General features: G+C 41.1%; 1 protein-coding gene across 1 annotated transcript in view; it reads right to left on the bottom strand.

Annotated features, from left to right (window-relative positions):
* Nucleotides 1-18,440, bottom strand: part of LOC141326010 (uncharacterized) — a 295,299-nt gene that overhangs the window by 178,473 nt on the left and 98,386 nt on the right. The window contains 2 exon segments of the mRNA XM_073834721.1: nucleotides 136-796; nucleotides 2,053-2,481. Coding sequence (XP_073690822.1) covers nucleotides 136-796; nucleotides 2,053-2,481 — 1,090 coding nt within the window.

Genomic DNA, 18,440 nt, shown 5'->3' with positions numbered 1-18,440 from the left:
AAATTCAGGTTTTTCATCATGCTTGTTCTGGGAAGTCATTATTATATTGTTCTTTTAGCAAATCGTCCAGTTTAGCCACTGAGATTCTATTAGAAGACACAAATGGTCGTCCCTGTACATCTGTGGATGAGTTACCACTCAGTGGACCATTAACAAGCCATCCTAAACATGTCTGGACCGCATAGGGACCATCCTTTTGGCTGTTAATAATCCTCAAGGGTTCCATCGCTTTTGGGATATTGACCCCAATCAACAGATCAACATCTGCTTCTATGGAACACAGTCGAACATCTTTCAGATACGGCCATTTCTTTATGTCCTCTTCCCTTGGTATATTCTCCTGGCTAACCGGAATGGAACTTTGTGTAAAGACTTCAGGCAATTCTATGAAGTAGTCACTGTCCAGCCCACTTACTTCCAAACCACTCAGATGAAAAGTTTTGACAGGCTTTTCCTGTCCCATTGTTTTAAGCAGGATCTCAATTCGTTTGCCAGCCATGTTCAACCGTCTCATCAAACTCTCTGTACAGAATGTGGCCGAACTTCCAGGATCTAAGAAAGCATACGTTTGAAGAACTCTACTACCTTTGGTGGCTTTTATTTTCACTGGAACAATCGCAAGTTTGCATTCAACTGAACCGGCCCCTGTATGCTCAGTAGCTACAACAGCCATAGTAACAGGTCTGCTGGAGTTAGCTTTCTTAGCATCATCATAATCTTTCTTGTGCACATCAATCAATGAATTAGGTGAGCCTCCATAAGATGAAGCATTTTTGATATGCAGCACTGTTGGATGCTTTTTGGAACAGATTCGACAAGTCAAACGCTTTTTACAAGCTTTTGTTAGATGGCCTTTTTTAAGACAAGCAAAACAAAGACCATTCGTTCTTAAGAAATCAATTTTATCCTTGTGCGGCTCGTCCACCATTTTGACACAAGAATTCATTGAATGATCAGAATGACAAAACAGGCAGGGAACATTAAAAGCAACATTAGCATCGTATTGATGATTTGGTTGACAATTCTGCTTTGATGTTTCAACAGAAGAAACTGTAGTGACAAAACTTTTCCTACAAGAAGATTTTTGCATAGGAGGTTCAGTGGATGTTTTCTTAATGTAAGAATTTGCTTTTGGATCTTGAATTTCTCCAAAGACTGGATCAAGAAAAATCGTAGCTTGTTTCTCAATGAAAGCTACCAAGTCAGAAAAGATTGGCCTTCTTTGAGTGCGTTCCAGAATATCACAGGCGGTAGCTCTCCACTTTTCTCTTAGCTTGTACGGAAGTCTAGAAACAATCAATTTTAGATTAAATGGCAAATTCAACTCTGCAAGGTCTACCAGGTCTTGTACTGCATTGCAACATCCTCTAAGATAGACTGCATAACTATGCAACGCTTTTCCATCATCAGAGCGAATGTTACCCCATTTCAGAGCTTTCTCCATGTATGCACTAGCCAGCTTGAATTCATCTCCAAAATGATGCTTTAAAAGACGTTTGGCTTCTGCATAACCTCTGTTAGCGTTCATGTAAAGACAACTTTGAACAAGTTCCTTAGGTTCACCTGCCGTGAACTGTTCCAGATAATACAATCGCTCCTGATTGTTATCCGTTTTCTCCTCAATATTGTGAATAAAAGATCTCATAAAAGGTCTATATTCCAGAGGATCACCGCTGAATACTGGAATCTCCCTTACAGGAAGTGAAGCTTGTTTCTGCTGGCTCACAAGTAAATCAGCCAGATCGCTTTGTCTTTGTAAAACAGGACCAAAGTCAACACTGGCAATGTTGGTATTATTAGCTGCGTCATGCTGCTGGTCACTTTGTGCAGTCATAGTTATAGGTGTAGTTGCTGCCTGGTTAGCAGTAGGTCTTGATGTAAATCGAGTTCCATGAACCATCCTTTGAAGTGGTGTCTTAGGAATTGTTTAAAATGCAGGGGAGATGATTCAGAATCAACAATCAAAGTCGATTTTTCTTCAGCTTTATCCACATATTCATTCATAGCATCTCTTAATTTAGCAGATGAGTGAGAACTTTGCAGTGAACTTGCTTCGGACATCTCCGACACCTTTAACTTCGCATTTGCAGCATCGATTTCAGACTGTAATGTAAGAGCTTCCATCTTGGATTCCAGATGAGCCTTTTCCAACTCAAGTGCATGCTTCCTTTTAAGAGCTTCAGCACGAGCAAGTAAAGCTGCTTTTTCGGCTGCAACTTTCACACGAGCTGACATAATTGAACTGGTTTTAGATTTGCTTGATCCTTTTGAAGTTCTTGAAACGTTAGACACACTATCAGAAGGATCAACCAGAGTCTGTGGATCAGACTGCTTCTTTTTCCACAACCCTAACTCATTCAGGAACTCAGTAAAGGTAAACTTCTTTGGCTCAAACCAGTCAATCCTTTCATTCTCTTTGACTTCATCAGATAAAAGCAATTGTACAGACTCGTGCACTTGATAAAATTCATCCAGAGCCTTCTGAAATTCAAGATGAAGTTCATCCACTTTATAAAAATTGCTCCCATCAGCCATCAAAGCCTTCAATTCATTCATTCTTCTTGTGCAGGCCCCAAGTTTTCATCTACGCGAAGCACTAAGTGATTTAAAACTCTCCATTGCCATTTCAATACATCAGTCTCAGTCATCATAAACACTTGCTATTCACAACCGCTTTGCATATTCTGCTCGAATGAGAATCAAGCTTGAGTTCTTGCATCAACCACTCGCATTGGCTTAAACCTTTTGCCTATATCAGACAACTTTAAAACAACTCGCAGGACTCCTTCCAATAGCCATCGTCGCCATCAAAATTCAAAACATGTGCACATGTGCCGAAAATCGTACTTTAAAACTTCCACGGTTCACAAACAGCCTTCATTTCACCTCGTATCAGATCGTAAAAGCTTAACGCTTAACGACACGTCCATAGCCACTCCAAAGCCAGCATAATTCAAAGTAAACCTGCCGAATGGCTACTCACGGCACAGCACAGTCAAACCGCGTCTCAATGAAGTCAGGTCTTCCGTTATTCGTTCGCTGAATAATCCGTCCATGCAGTCCAGCAGAAGACATCCGCATCAACAGCCAGCTGGTCGTGTTTAGCGTGATCCGAGTCCGCGTCTTTGCGGACAATTTTTAGACTTAAATGTTGCGGCACAGCAGAGATGAGCCACTATCCAGAGGGGGGCGAATTAATCGACGCGCCAGTCCATGGTTAATCTTTTTCTTTGCTTTATTTTCACCAAAACATAGTGCTGAACATTCAGTTGCTAAAACATTAGCTCCGATCTTTCAAACCCGCGGACCACACGGTCTAAAAATTGTGTCCGCTCCCCTTACTCTCGCTCCACCTACTCCTCACCTGCCCTAAATGCAGAGTCGTCATTAAATAATAAAAGTCCCCAATACACAAACTCGTTACATTCAAAACAAATAATCAAATAAACACAAATAATTATAATTAACAAATTAAACAAACTAAATTGTATTCAAATTATTAAATCAGTCCATTCAATGAAAAAATAGAAAAAGAAATGGCTCCAACAATTCATGATATAGAGAGAGAAATGAGACGCATCTTCTCTGTTACTAAAGGCTAACGTCTTCAGTAACACTAAAACATTACAACGTTAAATTGAATAATTATGATTTCTTTTACATAGCTTGTAAAAACGCTTTATTGATGCAACAATATCCATTGGTTTAAAAACTTTAAAACCACAAACCTTTCTTCAGGCGACTCAGTCTATGCTCACGACAGATGAGGATCGCGCGCAGCTTTATTGCGTCACATCATCGGAGCAAAATAAAAGTCCCATTGGTGCACTGCTCTCTATAATCACAAATATACATAATATAAATGTTGATTATAGAATAGAATTTCTTACCCATATGATGATGCTTTTCTAAAGTTACTAACATCGTGAATCTATCAATATTATTGTCTATTTTTTTATGTACATTTATAACACTTTGTTTTATTTTGATATACCTTATAAATTCAATAAATTCACATTAAAGTCCCCCTGAAATCAAAATTAAAGTTTTTTGGCCTTTAGTATGAATATTAGTATTATATATTAGCCTTAAGGTTATCTATAAGCTAGTGTGCTGCAAAACAAAGACAAAATTCGCATTTACAAGATATGGGCATTCAAAACTTACAGTCTCGTCACTTCCGCCTATATGGATCAAGGATTTGGATGATATCACCGTGCACTTCAGTTTCTAATCAAACGTTCTGTCCAATCAAATACTCGCTAGAGTCCCTAGTGTCCCGCCCCCTACACAAAGACGCGGAGGAGATCATAAGCGCTCATATGTGGGTCGGCATGTATTAAACTACACAGCCTCAGCATGATAATAATCTCTATTTCGTTTTAGCAAGTTTCATATTGAATCTGTGCGGTAATTTATTAGTCTGGGGCTGTCATAAGCTTACAAATGCGGCTTTACCGAGCTCAACGGCTCTGGCCCGAGCAGATATTAATGGAACGCTATTGGCTATTCAAAATTAGTGGGCGGGGCTGGGCGATATGTTTTTGTTTCAGTTAAAAGTACGTCACCACATAGAATAACGCTGCGTGTTTCAAGGCGCTTCAGTGGACCTTTAAACTAGTTCATGCTGCTGTTTAACTGTTACAAAGGAGGTGTGATGGGAAATTTAATCTATCACTCTTTGGACTATTGTAATCAATCTCTTGTTATTTTGTTTGTTTGTTTATTTAGTTATTTAATCCTGTTTTGGAAAGTTACTGAAACACTGTCAGGGTTTTTATTTTTATTTTGCTATTGAGGCAAATGAGGACACAAAAATATATTTGTGTCAGTTTCTATTTACCATAAGACTTACGTTTCCCCAGAGTATTATTGCTTTTTTTTAAATTGGTATATAATCTGTGCTAAAATATGAATATAATATAAACAAGTAAAATATTAAAATTTCAGTTTTGGAAATGCATTTACAAACAAAAGTCATTAATAACAGATCCACACTGAAAATGAACAAATCTTCTGTAAGGATTGGATGGAAATGATAATATGGTCTGTATTTGATCTTTTCTATTTCAGTGGTAATGTTTTTTAATGGTGTTTTGGTTTTAAATACTTTTTTTTTTTTTTTTTTTTTTTGCAGTGTAAAGGAATATGGTTCATTGATTACTTTTTTATTCCCTTTTCATTTCGTTAATTTGCAAAAATATGCCAACATATTCAGTTCACTCCATATCTCCTTTTATTAACAGTGAAACGTTTGGGTAATAAATACAAGACACAATAAACTGTTAATTAGAAACATTAACTAGAAGTACATCTTTCAGAAAAAAAGCCATGTTGTATTAGTGGAATTATTTTAGTGAAGTTAAATGTTTTGAAAACAAAATACCTTTAATACACCTGCAGGAAAATGAAGATCAGGAGACTCTTGATTGAGATGTTACTGTGTGTCGCTGCAGTCATCCAGACTGACTAAAACACTCAATCACTGGAGTTTTAGACAGATTTCAGGAGGCTGTTCTTACTTAAACACAGTATTTAAAGCATGTGATCAGTTCTAGTTCAGTCGCTCAGACTCTGGCGTTTCAGCAGCTATAAAACAATCAGCAGAACTATAGCACTCATGATCACAGAGATCAGGGAAAGACACATTCACACACAACTCAAGTCTTCATTAGCATTAACAATCACAACAATTAAAGAAATGAGGCCGAAACATCAAGAGCACTACAGATAAAAGGTAACAGTCTCATTTTACATTTGTATTCACACACACCTAAAGGAAAAGAGATTCATTTACAATTAAACATTTCTGCTTAATTTCCTAAGCAATAATTTTATTTCAACCCATATAAGTGTGTCTTTTACAGCAATGATTGTCACACCTATGAACTGTCCTTGTGTGTGTTTTTGTTTTTACTATGTGCTCCTTGTCTTAGTTTGTCCTGGTGTTCTTTAATGCCTATATTTGGTTTTCCTGTCCCTGTTTCCATTGTGTTGACCAGAAAGAGAAATGGCATTTACATTTATATAAAATGAATATATTTAGCTTCAGGAGTGTGTGAATATGAATGTGAAATGATGGTAAGTGTCATCTTTTGTCTTTATTGGCTGTTGATGTTTCTGCCTCATTTCTTTAATTGGCGTCTTTGTTTCTGATCAATATCTGAGTTAAATATGAATGCAGAGGCTGAAGGTGATCTCTGTGATAATGAGTCTATAGTTCTGCTGATTGGATTAGAGTCGCTGTATATCTGGACAAATTCCTGTAACTGCTTACATCCTTTGCATATTTTATCTTCTAATGACGATCCTGAAATCTGTATAAAACTCCAGTGATTGATGAACGCAGCGACACACAGTAACATCTCAATCAAGATCTGATGAAGATTCACTCAGTCTCCTGATCTTCAAAACCTCTAGTTTTGTTTTCCTCCAGCTGCGTTCCATTTTTCGTGCTTTTCTCTTAAGGGCGCAAGTGTGATCGTTATACCACGGCGTTACACTGTTTTTCTTAATCTTTTTGCAACTGTATCTAAACTGCAACTGTATCTAAAGTGCTAGAAAAGAGTGATTCCATAGTTTCTATTACATCATCAAGTTTTTCTGAGCTATTGGATATGCTGAGGAATTCAGATAAGTCAGGAAGATTACTTACAAAGCAGTCTTTTGTAGTAGATGTGATGGTTCTACGGTACTTGTAGTAGAGTTTAGATTCTCTGCCCGAGCCCGAGCCCAGACTTGACCCGACCCGACCCGTGGGCCGGGTCGGGCCGATATTTCCTGCCACTATATTCGGGCCGGGCCGGGCCGGGCCGGGCCGGGTTGGGCGGGGCCATGATCAAGCATTTTGTGTGTGTGTGTGTTTTTTTTTTATTTTTTTATTTTTTATTTTTTATTATTACTTAATTATAAATTGGGTGGAGAGCTATGCCATAATTATACATATTATATGAATTTGCAACGCGTGTCATGCGCAGCAACGCTCTAGTTCCCGCGACAGCGTCTCCTCCACTGGCACACATAACACCGCGCCAGCTGTGCTGTATTGTCTAAGCTTAAGTCAAGTGCAACATGGAGCTTGAAGAAGTTCAGAAAAAAATTAAAACGGGGGAATTAACTTTGACCAAGTTTGGAGGAAAGTCGGAGGTATGGAAATATTTTCATAAAGTCGTGGGCAGTGACAACCTATGTGTCGGCTTTGTGAAGTGCATTAAGTGCGGCACGCTGCTAGCTTATGATAGCAAAAAAACGGGGACTTCCACGATGAACAGACACATGAAGCAGGCTTGCCATGGCAGAAAGGATGATAGTCAGCCTTCGATGACCTCTTTTGTTACTTCTCCAAGCATACCCCTGAGAGCAAGGCAAGCCCTCACTGAGAAATGCATTGAATTTTGCTGCAAGGACATAAGGCCATTTTACGTTTTAAGTGGCCACGGCTTCCAGGCGCTAGCTCAAGAACTTATTAATATTGGCGGTACATATGGCCGTGTATCGGCCCAGTCAATCCTGCCTCACCATAGCACCGTTTCCAAAGCTTGCCTAGAAAAGGCCGATGAGAGGAGGGAAGTTCTAGCACAGACGCTCAAAGATGCTCTGAAGAATGGAGATGTAGGGATGAGCACCGAGTTGTGGACGGACGACTACAAAAAGATCAGTTACATCGCAATAACGTGCCATTATATCACTGACGATTATACATTGGTTGGTAAAACTCTCACCACAGCAATGTTTCCCGTGGAGGATGCTAAAACAGGAAAAAATATCAGACGCGAGATAGTGCGCCTCCTGGTTAACAAATTTGGCCTTGACCCTAGCTCCCTCAGCCGAATAGTGTGGGTAACAGATGAAGGCAGCAACATAATCAAAGCCCTGGAACCATATAGGAGGCTTTCTTGTCTTGATCACCTAATTAATACCGTCCTTCGCCACAGTCTGCATGCCGATGCACTGTCCGACAACGCGCCAGATATAGGAGAGACTATATCTGCTGCTAAAGGACTCGTGAGGTATCTGAAACATTCTGGCCTGGCTGCGCAATTATCGAAGACAGTGCTACAGATGGGGGAAACACGATTTAGCACAGTTTACCTCACACTCAAGTCAGTGCAGGACATATTCCCAGAGCTATGGGAGAAGCTGGAGACCCGCGGTAAGCTTGAGCGCATCCAAAATATTGCACCCGACTTATTGAGCTTTCTGGTCACCTTTTTGGAGCCATTCTATAATGCCCAGAGAGAGCTGGAGGGCGATAAATATACAACCATAAATCTGGTCTGCCTTTGGATTGAGAAACTGAAGAAACATTGCGAACCCTCTCCCACCGACTCTCCGCAGCAAGCCTTTGTGCGCCAGAGACATGCCGAGTTCATATTGCAAAAAATCAAGGTGAACATGCTGCACAAAGTTGCTCTTTTCCTCTGGCCAAAATTCAACAAATTGAGGATGATGTCTCCTGAAGAGATATCTGAAGTACATACCCACGTTCGCACCCTACTCTTGCCTATGGATGAAGATGCTGCTGCGGCTGGCAGTACTGGCTTTACACCACCACCAGCCAGGCCCAGGACAGACTCCGACTTTGCAGAGTGGGAGAACCAAGACGAGGATAACGAACCAGAGGAGGATGAAGTGACCGTGTACAATTCACAGAGGCATACCATGGATGACGACAGGGACCTACTGAAATGGTGGAAAGTCAACGAATTGATCTACCCAAAACTAGCCAGACTGGCAAGATCCGTCCTCTGCATTCCAGCAAGCAGCAGCAGCAGCGAGCGGGTGTTTAGCGCAGCTGGCCGGACAATAGAGCAGAGGAGGACCGCTCTGAAACCAGCTACTGTGGACGCAATCTTGTTCTTGCATGACAACATGTAGAGCCATGTAAGTAGGCTATAACTTTGTGATTAATATGCTATTATAAAATGGTTACATTATATGTATAGGCCTATAACAGGCAGCATATAACCTTGGCCTAATCAATTCCCCACACTTCATCTACAGGCTCATACACAGGCAGGAGGCTGCCATCAGACGTGCCGTCAGCCTGGAGTGTTTGAATCACCTCAGTTTAATAAGACTTTTTATTTAGTCTAAATCAGATGTTACTCTGTTAATTTTGTTTGTTATTTTTTTTTTTTATTATTATTATTATTGGAGTGTAATCATTGTAGCCTACCCTGCATCATTAACCCATCCCCATTGTCCCTCGATGTGACTCCGCGTTTTTGCACTAATGCCTAAATTTGAAAATATCAAAATAGGCCTATTTGTTGTGTTTTCAAATTATTCGATTTATATTGATTTTGCTATATGCCTATAGACTAGGTCAAGTTCTTTCTTGTTCGTTTTGAATGTTTTAGATCATTAAAAATCTAGTTCATGAAGCTGTTTTGCACTACATTTTATAATAGGCTTTAAAATATTTATTTTGTTTAAAAATATTCTAAAACGTATCATATTTATTAAATATGCCATCCAAAGTTAATTACTTGTTCATTTTCTGTGTTTATCATTGTTCACGTTTTTTAGGCTTTTTTTTTTCATTCGGATCTATTTGCGATCCATTCTTAATAAACAAACATTGCAGTTTACATGCTTCGTCCTTGTTGCATTTTTCATTAAGATAAATCTAAACTTATTTCTGTAGTTCAAACAACTTATAATTGTAGTTGAGAACGTCTGTTATAACGGCTCACGTATTAAAAAATAGTCGGGTTTAAATCGGGCTCGGGCTCATAATTACAGTTAATGTGTCGGACCGGGTCGGGCTCGGACACCAGGTGCACGGGCTCGGGTAGGATCGGTGTTTCATTTTTTGGGCCCGATCTAAGCTCTAACTTGTAGCAAGGAGTTGAATTTACAGTTTTAGCTATCTGGAGTATACAAGAGACTAGATAATGATCTGAGATATCATCGCTTTTCTGCAGAATTTCAACACCATTAACATCAATTCCATGTGACAGTATTGAATCTAGAGTATGATTTCGGCAATGAGTAGGACCTGACACGTGTTGTCTAACCCCAATTGAGTTCAGAATATCTATAAATGCTGTTCCTAATGCATCTTTTTCATTATCAACATGGATGTTAAAATCACCCACTATTAAGACTTTATCTGCGGCCAACACCAACTCGGATAGAAAATCAGCAAATTCTTTAATAAAGTATGGTGCCCTGGTGGCCTGTAAACTGTAGCTAGTACAAACATTACGGCGGATTTATCATTAGCACTTGTTTCTCTGGATAATGCTATATGAAGCACCATTACTTCAACGAGTTATATTTGAAGCCCTTTCTCTGAGAGACATTGAGAATATTGCTATAAATAGTAGAAACACCTCCCCCTTTACCTTTTAGACGCGGTTCATGTTTATAACAGTAATCTTGGGGGGTGGACTCGTTTAAAATAATGTAATCGTCTGGTTTTAGCCAGGTTTCTGTCAAACAGAGCACATCTAGCTTATGATCAGTGATCATATCATTTACAAAAAGTGCTTTCGTAGAAAGGGACCTGATATTCAATAAGCAGTGGTGTCAAAAGTATTCACATTCATTACTCAAGTAGAAGTATAGATACTAGGATTTAAAAAGACTTTTGTAGAAGTTGAAGTATCAACTCAAGCTTTTTACTCAAGTAAAAGTATAAAAGTACTGGTTTTAAAACTACTTAAAGTAAAAAAGTAAAAGTAATGTATAGAAAAAAATACCATTAAGGACAAAAGATTGGGCCGCGCCACAGGGGCCTATTGTGCACTACCCCACCTCCCCAAAAAACATTTCTAAAGGCCATAGTGACTATGTTATATTAAAATGTTAATGTTAAAAAAATTGGGATGCACTAGGCTACCTGTTTCAGCCACATATATGCCCAATGAAAATAAAAGCATTTTATTACAATGCAAATACATTAAAGACCCATAAATGTGTACTACTAAGCATTAACATGTTTCATGGAGCAGAAGATATGATGATTAGTTGCTGACTATAAGTATTGTGTTATCACAACATTGTCAATCGCGTTGTCAATCGCAAACGCTAATTTATTCAAACATCCCTCTACCAAACTACCTACTGTAGCTTCATTTGCAGAGGATGAAGAGAAAGCACCCGTTTGATAAATAAGCTAGTAGTGGAGAAATAATAACTTGAGAGAAATCATCTTTTTTGAGTAACGACCCGGACACTGGCTATATCCTTGCTGGAGTGCAGGGCTGGACTGGGGTTAAAATTTGGCCGTGGACAAATCCACCCCACAAGTTCCCCCGTGAGTTTTGTTTGGGTTATAGGGCCTTTAATTGAAGTAAATACATGTATGAATAAAACAGGACAGAATCAAATAATGATTGATACTGAATTCAAATGCAACAAATGAATAATGCATTTTTGTCACATAGAAATACATGCAGTAAAGCACAGATTTTGAGCTAGAATGCAGGACATGCTAATAAATTCTGTAAAAATTACTTACTTTTGTAGAACACAAAATACATTTTGTAGAATGTAACCAAACATATTCATTTATTGATTTCTACTCAAAATTCTACTCTATTGATTTACAGTATACTAAAGACAAATTTTTTGAATTTCTCAGAGTATCTTCCTTTATGTACCACAGAAGAATGAAGGAGTTCATACAGGATTAAAATTACATGATGTTGTATACAGTATAATGACAATTTTTATTTTTGGGTGAACTGTCCCTTTAAGAAATTTAATATGTATAGTAAACACCTCATTTATATAAGGCACTGATATTTATCCTTAATCAGGCTCTTACTGAATTAACATTTTTCTCCAATTAAAATGAATTACAACTTAACATTTAAAAAGGAAGAAATTTTTGCTTAAAATCCAGATATTAACTGACAAGTATTAGTACGATATCGTCACAAGAAAACATTACAATAGCTATTTTTTATTCATAATTTACTGTAATTTTTATTCATAATTTACTGTCATTTTATGACAAATTTTATTGTTTATTATTTAATAAACAATAAAATTTGTCATAAAATGACAGTAATTATGAATTGGCATTTATCACTTTACCTCATCATGCAGCTGTTTTCAGCAGCCCAGCAGAACCTACAGAACCTTTAATGTTCTCATATCACACAACTGCCTAACACAACTCTTTTTAAATCTGAATGCGTCAAGCAACTTGCGCTGTTTATCACTTTACATGGTGGTGGAAGCGCAGCTTACGTTCGTCAGCGCTGTGCGGGTGACTGATCCCGCCGCTTCACACATTTGGGCTATTTGCAGTTTCGAATGTCATTTAAAATAGCGCTTAATATGGAGGAGGTCTGCCTCGCTTCGGCGATCGGCCCACTACTCCACTGGCCCACCGGCAATGTCCCGGTTCTCCCCGATGGCCAGTACATCCCTGCTGGAGTGTGACGTGATTTGTGTCACGTGCAGGTGTGATGGATCGCGTACAAACCAATAGTGTGTCGGAATGGGATATGTTTATACTTCTCATCCAACCACAACCAAATTCACAAATTCATGTGAATGGCGCAATTTATCTGGATAGTTTTTTTTTTTTTTCTTTTTTGAACATGACATGAATGAACACAACTGAGCCGAAAAAAATAGGAGTAACGAGTCTATTTTTAAAATGTAAGAAGTAGAAAGTACAGATAATTGCTTGAAAATGTAAGGAGTAGAAGTAAAAAGTAGGCTGAAAAATAATTACTCCAGTAAAGTATAGATACCCAAAAATTCTACTTAAGTAAGGTAACGAAGTATTTGTACTTCGTTACTTGACACCTCTGTCAATAAGCCAAGCTTTATCAATTGTTTCTCTGTATCATATACATTTTTTATTTGTTGAACATCAATTGAATTGGTAGTCTTGATTTGATTCAGGCGTTTTTTGTATTTTTTTGCTCGGGGAACAGACACAGTCTCTATAGTGTGATATCTAGGTGAAAGGGTCTCTATGTGCTGAGAATTAACTGATTTCTCTGACACGTTCCAGGTGATCGTCATTATTATAATTATCCATTTCTACGTAGACAATTTAGATTTAGGTCTAAATCTCTCCGTAGTGGCTTCCCATCTAGACCGGCTGGTCTATAGGAAATCAACAGAAACAGAAAAAAGAAATTTTCTGTCTAACCAAAATGACTTCTTTGCACATGTTGACTCCTTTCCATGTGATGAATCCTTTCCACGAGATGACTCTTTTCCACGTTATGATTCTTTTCCACGTGATGACTTTTTTCCATGTGAGAGAACTTTCATTAATACACGATACAAACCAAGACAAACACAACAAAGACAATTAACACAGAATTGGACATGTAGCAACGTTTTAGCTAGAACAACTCCCAATTACACAAACTGGACAGAACAAACACACAACAACCTTGAAACAGGTCCTCCTCCTAGTTGTAAAAATAACAGAACCAGCAGTAGAAACAAAAGAAGAGCGGAAATAAGGAGAATGAAAGCAGCTGATAGGGAAAGTGACCTTTACAGGGAGCCAGAGGAACCTGAATATCCTCCTGAGTACGAAGTGTTAGCTCAGGAAGATCACACAATCTCTGAACCAATACCACCTGGACCAGAGATGTACAGCAGCAGAGATGGTGTGGTACTTTTCAGTTTGAATATGTTTTATATATTTTCCATTGCATAAGAAGGCTTTAATAATTAAACTATAGAGGGCTAACCACTGTGACACTCTCTGAATGGGTTAATTGAAAAATTATGTGCACAGTGCAGAGAAATGTTGCAGACTGCTGAGGATAACACGTCCTGTTATGGCCTGCATAAGATAAGAACAGATACTTTTGAAAGTTGCTAACAGGAGGTATGAGCTGTGTATGGGTGGTGGAAAGAAACATCTGCTTCAGACGCCAGCAGTCAAGAGAAGATACACGGAAGACGTCAATAGATAGCAGACAACTGTGACATATAAGGGAGTGTTTCTGAAAGAGAATTCAGAGGAACTCGGAAACACACAGAGTTCCCTTCCGAGGGAACTCTCACCGCGTCCCCTAGGGGTCGCTATTGGGGAACGCTGCAGCGTGACTCGTGTCTGAAGAATGCATAGAAAAACTCCATGAAATGGCCGGCGACAGCATATGACGTCACTGCGGCGCGCACGTCGCTGCTGGTATGTCACTACCGGCGACACAGTATAAAGAGTCGCCGAAGTAAACATACAGCCTCTTCGCTGTCTTCAGCATTCTCTTTGTCTAGGAGTGCATATTCTCTCACCGGAGGCCTGCTTGTGACGTGTGTGGTAATCTGATATCCGCACTTTCACACTGCCCGAGCTGTGAGGGGAGAACGCAAGCAAGATTACCTCTTGAAAGAGTAGAATGCGATCGGTGCATTCATTGCTTGTTTGTAACGAGAGGCACGCTCTCATACCCACTTGCTACGACTCTTTGCTACGTGGGTGTGGTAAATTACAGCTCGTTCAGCTCCCGAGGGACTAATGGGCTTATTGCGAAAATGCAGTACGCAAAGGAGGGAGGTGAGTTTCTCTGTTCCTAATTTTGCATGAGTGTTTGCCTCTCGCGGCATTAACAGACGCATTCGCGGCGTCGCCAGCGGCTCCTTGCTCGTTTTATTCCCGAGGGAATTTGGCGTCTGGGCGGAGTTTGTTTAGCTCCCGCGGGAGCCGCATATGTGCTGCGCGTCGCGATTGTGGAGTTAATTTACTGCCATAAAATATGTATGTGCATGTATATGTATATACATATGCATGTTATATATGCGTATATGTGTGCATATAAAGGGGAGAGATTTTCCTAGACTAGTTCGACCATGATATTATGCAGATCATGGCAGAACAGTCTTATTAACTACAGCTGTCTGAGGCTAGCTGTATGTTAACGCTTCCTACTTTAGGGCTGGAGGCTTTCAGTCAGTTTTTACCTCTGGTAGTCCTTCCTACACATACAGATATCTGCGGATATCTGTGTGTGGGCTTACTGATTACTTTTTGTTTGGAAACATAAAAGTAGTTCTTTTAAGCTCTTGCCTAGATGGTGCTGTCTCCCCTGCTAGGGTTTAAATAGACAGCCCACTCTGCTGGTTTGGGCTGTTTTCAGGAGGACTAACCGGAGGTCTTTCACTGATCTGTTAGTTTTTTCCAGGCTTATTGGCTTTTCTGGATTTACGTGATTTGGGCTAGGTAGATCACTGCCTTTGAGTCCTTCACTCCATGAAGGCCCAGGTCCGAGCCCTACAACATGAGCTCCCTGCACGCAGCGGTTCTTATGTCCCATAAGAACCTCCATTAACCGATGGTCTGGATTTTACTCCTTTAACAGGTTTTGTTTAAGTTGGAGTTAAATGCAGGTCACTAATGGGTGAGTACGATCCATATTTTTCTTTTAATAAAGAAAAGGAACGTAATACTGTCTCAGGCCTGTGTGTTGTGTTTTTGCTTTTCAGAGAAAAACATGAGTTCACGGCGGATGCTCCCCCTCTGATCCTATGGGTTATGGTTATGGCAGTGTTCGTCCTATCCATGCCACAGGTCATGCGGTAAACCACCCTCTCAGCATATGTTAGACATAGGACTTAGGTCCTCTTCAAGGTAAGCTCCCTAAGTTTCCTTCTTAGGATTGCCCTTGGCATGTTTAACATTTGTCCTTTGCAGGCCTTTTTTCTGAGAATTCCTCTTCCAGACTCTCTCTGTGGACTTAAGATCCTGTGAAGTGATCTTATCAGCCGAAGGTTCTTTCCAGCACCTCCTGAGTTTTGTCTCCGAGGAACAATTTCTCAGTTCTCCAGTAACTAAAGTAGTACTCCCCTTTCCGCGGAAAGGGTTTATTCAGAGTACCGCTTCTCACTGACAAGCCAGGTTTTCTCCCCGGTTCATCTGGATTAGGAGCCTGTCCCTCTTGTCCAGGCTGATTCTCACTCTTCAGGCTCACACTCGAGCTGGGCTCTCCCCTTCCCAAGGGAAGGGTCCCTAACGAGCGCCCCCTCGGCGGGATGGGCGTTCCTCCCTGGCCTTCAGGGTTAGGAGTCTATCCTCATAAGTTCCTGCTCCGGGGGATTTATGTCCCGTTGAGACAGGAACATAAGTCCACCTAGACTGGGGTCTGTCGATCCCCCTTTTAGCCCGAGGGCAGGGTCGATTCTCCAAGGTAGTACTCCCCTTTCTGCGGAAGGGGTTTATTTAGAGTACTGTTTCTCGCTGACAGAGCCAGGTTCTCCACCCGGTCCATCTGGGTTAGGGGCCTGTCCTTCTTGTCCAGGCTGATTCTCAGTCTTCAGGCCTCACGCATGAGCTGGGCTCTCCCCTTTCCGAGGAAAGGGTCCCCTATGAGCGCCCCTCGTCAGGACGGACGTTCCTCCCTGGCCTTCAGGGTTAGGAGTCTGTCACCATGACTATCCAGGAGCTCCCTTCTCAGGAACTTTAAGTAACTTTAGTATCTCCCCTTTCCGCGGAAAGGGTCCTCTCAGAGCTCTTCAACGACAGCAGCTCACCTTAATTCAAGGTTCGTCAGTAGCACCACTGTCGTGTGGACAAATTCCCCTCTGTTTGGGTAGAATCTGTCATCAGGCTTCCTGAGTCAGGTATGATTGCTCCCCTTTTGAGAAAGGGTTCCTCTCGAGCGCTGCTCCTGGCAGGAGGAGTAAGCTCCCCTTCTGAGGAAGGGTAAAATCCGAGCGCTGCCTCCTGGCAGGCGGGTTTTCCTCTCTGTTAATCAGGGTTAGGAGCCTGTCTGCGCCTGACTTCCGGGTTGAGTGTCACCTCCCCTTCAGGCTTTATGATTTGAGCACGGCTCCTAGTGGGATGAGTATGCTCCCCTTCCGAGGAAGGGTAATTCCTGAGCACCACCTTCTCCTAGCAGGCATCCATGTGGACTGGGTCTAGTATGCTCCCCTTTACACTAAAGGGTCCCTTCAGAGCATTGCCCTTTTTAAGGACGGAGGTTCCTCCCTGCAAGTCGGGGTTAGGGGTCTGTCCGCTGTCTGCGTCCACTATCATGATGGTCAGTAGCTCCATGATTTCATCAGTCGACTAACAGTTTGCGGACTGTCTGTCCTGATTGGGGTGTAGCATTGCTCCCCTCTCTTAACAGGGAGGGTTCCTCCCCTATTTTAATTCTTGTCATCCTATGACAAATATGGAGCTTTAGTATAAGTGTCCCACGCTAAACCCTAGGCACTTTCTGAAGTCCACAATAGTGGTAAGTGCGCACGGGATCTTTGTGCACTTCCTAAAATCCACATAAGTGGTAAGTTCCCACCAAGTTTTTGGGTTCTTTCTAAAATCCTATACGGTATGGGTTACGCGGTACTCGTTCCCATTTTTTGAGTTGGTTTAAAACCCTGGTCTCCCTGGGCCCAACTTCACTCGATATCACCTCAGATATCTCCTGACCATCTGTTATCCAGGGTGCGTTATCTGAGGATAACCCCTGCTAGAACGGTCTCTGTCTTGGGACAGGCCTGTTAGTCGCTATTTCTGAGTCAGTTCACTGAGGGAACTAGACTCAGTAGTACTGGCAGTTCCTGTTCTAGTTAAGTCTAAGTAGGAGGAATCTCCGATTCCAACCTGAGCTGTGCTCTGGGTCCTTTGACCCATTCAGGTAAGTGAGTAACAGCTCAGGCTTTGGCCGGGGAGGTTACGTTCTGACAGCTGTCACCTCGTCCTATAGGGATAATTCTTCACAGAATTTACACTTAGTGCTCGCTACTATGCACTCCCCTCAGCATGGAGACGTTGGTATACCGTTCCCCAATAGCGACCCCTAGGGGACGCGGTGAGAGTTCCCTCGGAAGGGAACGTCTCTAGGTTACGTATGTAACCCTAGTTCCCTGAGAAGGGAACGAGACACCGCGTCCCCTACGCTTCTTACCATGCCTCGGACGAGAAGCTTCAGACAGTGAAGCGGCTGTATGTTTACTTCGGCGACTCTTTATACTGTGTTGCCCGGTAGTGACGTACCAGCAGCGACGTGCGCGCCGCAGTGACGTCATACGCTGTCGCCGGCCATTTCATGGAGTTTTTGGAGTTCATTGGAGTTTTTCAGACACGAGTCACGCTGCAGCGTTCCCCAATAGCGACCCCTAGGGGACGCGGTGTCTCGTTCCCTTCTCAGGGAACTAGGGTTACATACGTAACCTAGAGACGTTCTTCTCCAGCGCTGTTAGATACTCTTGATTTCTCCTATTTGCTGAGCTTGAATAAAACTTTTAAACTTTGATAGATTGACTCCTGAACCATTTTTGAACACGCATAGGACTATTTGAAAGTCCAACAATTTGGTGACCTCCGACGTGATGGTAAAAGGAGTTTTTAGGACAAAGGGAAATATCTGAATTCAACACAAAGAGCCGGCTCATAATCAAAAGGTAAGCAGAAACCTTTTTAATTAAATTCTGCGATTGATTATTCTAAATGAAGTGTTGAATTTGGACTATTTTCTGATGTCAGTGGAGAAATCAACAGTAAA

Source organism: Garra rufa, chromosome 2 (genome assembly GCF_049309525.1).
Source record: "Garra rufa chromosome 2, GarRuf1.0, whole genome shotgun sequence".
NCBI lineage: Eukaryota > Metazoa > Chordata > Actinopteri > Cypriniformes > Cyprinidae > Garra > Garra rufa.
This window is presented reverse-complemented; position numbering and strand designations above follow the sequence as displayed.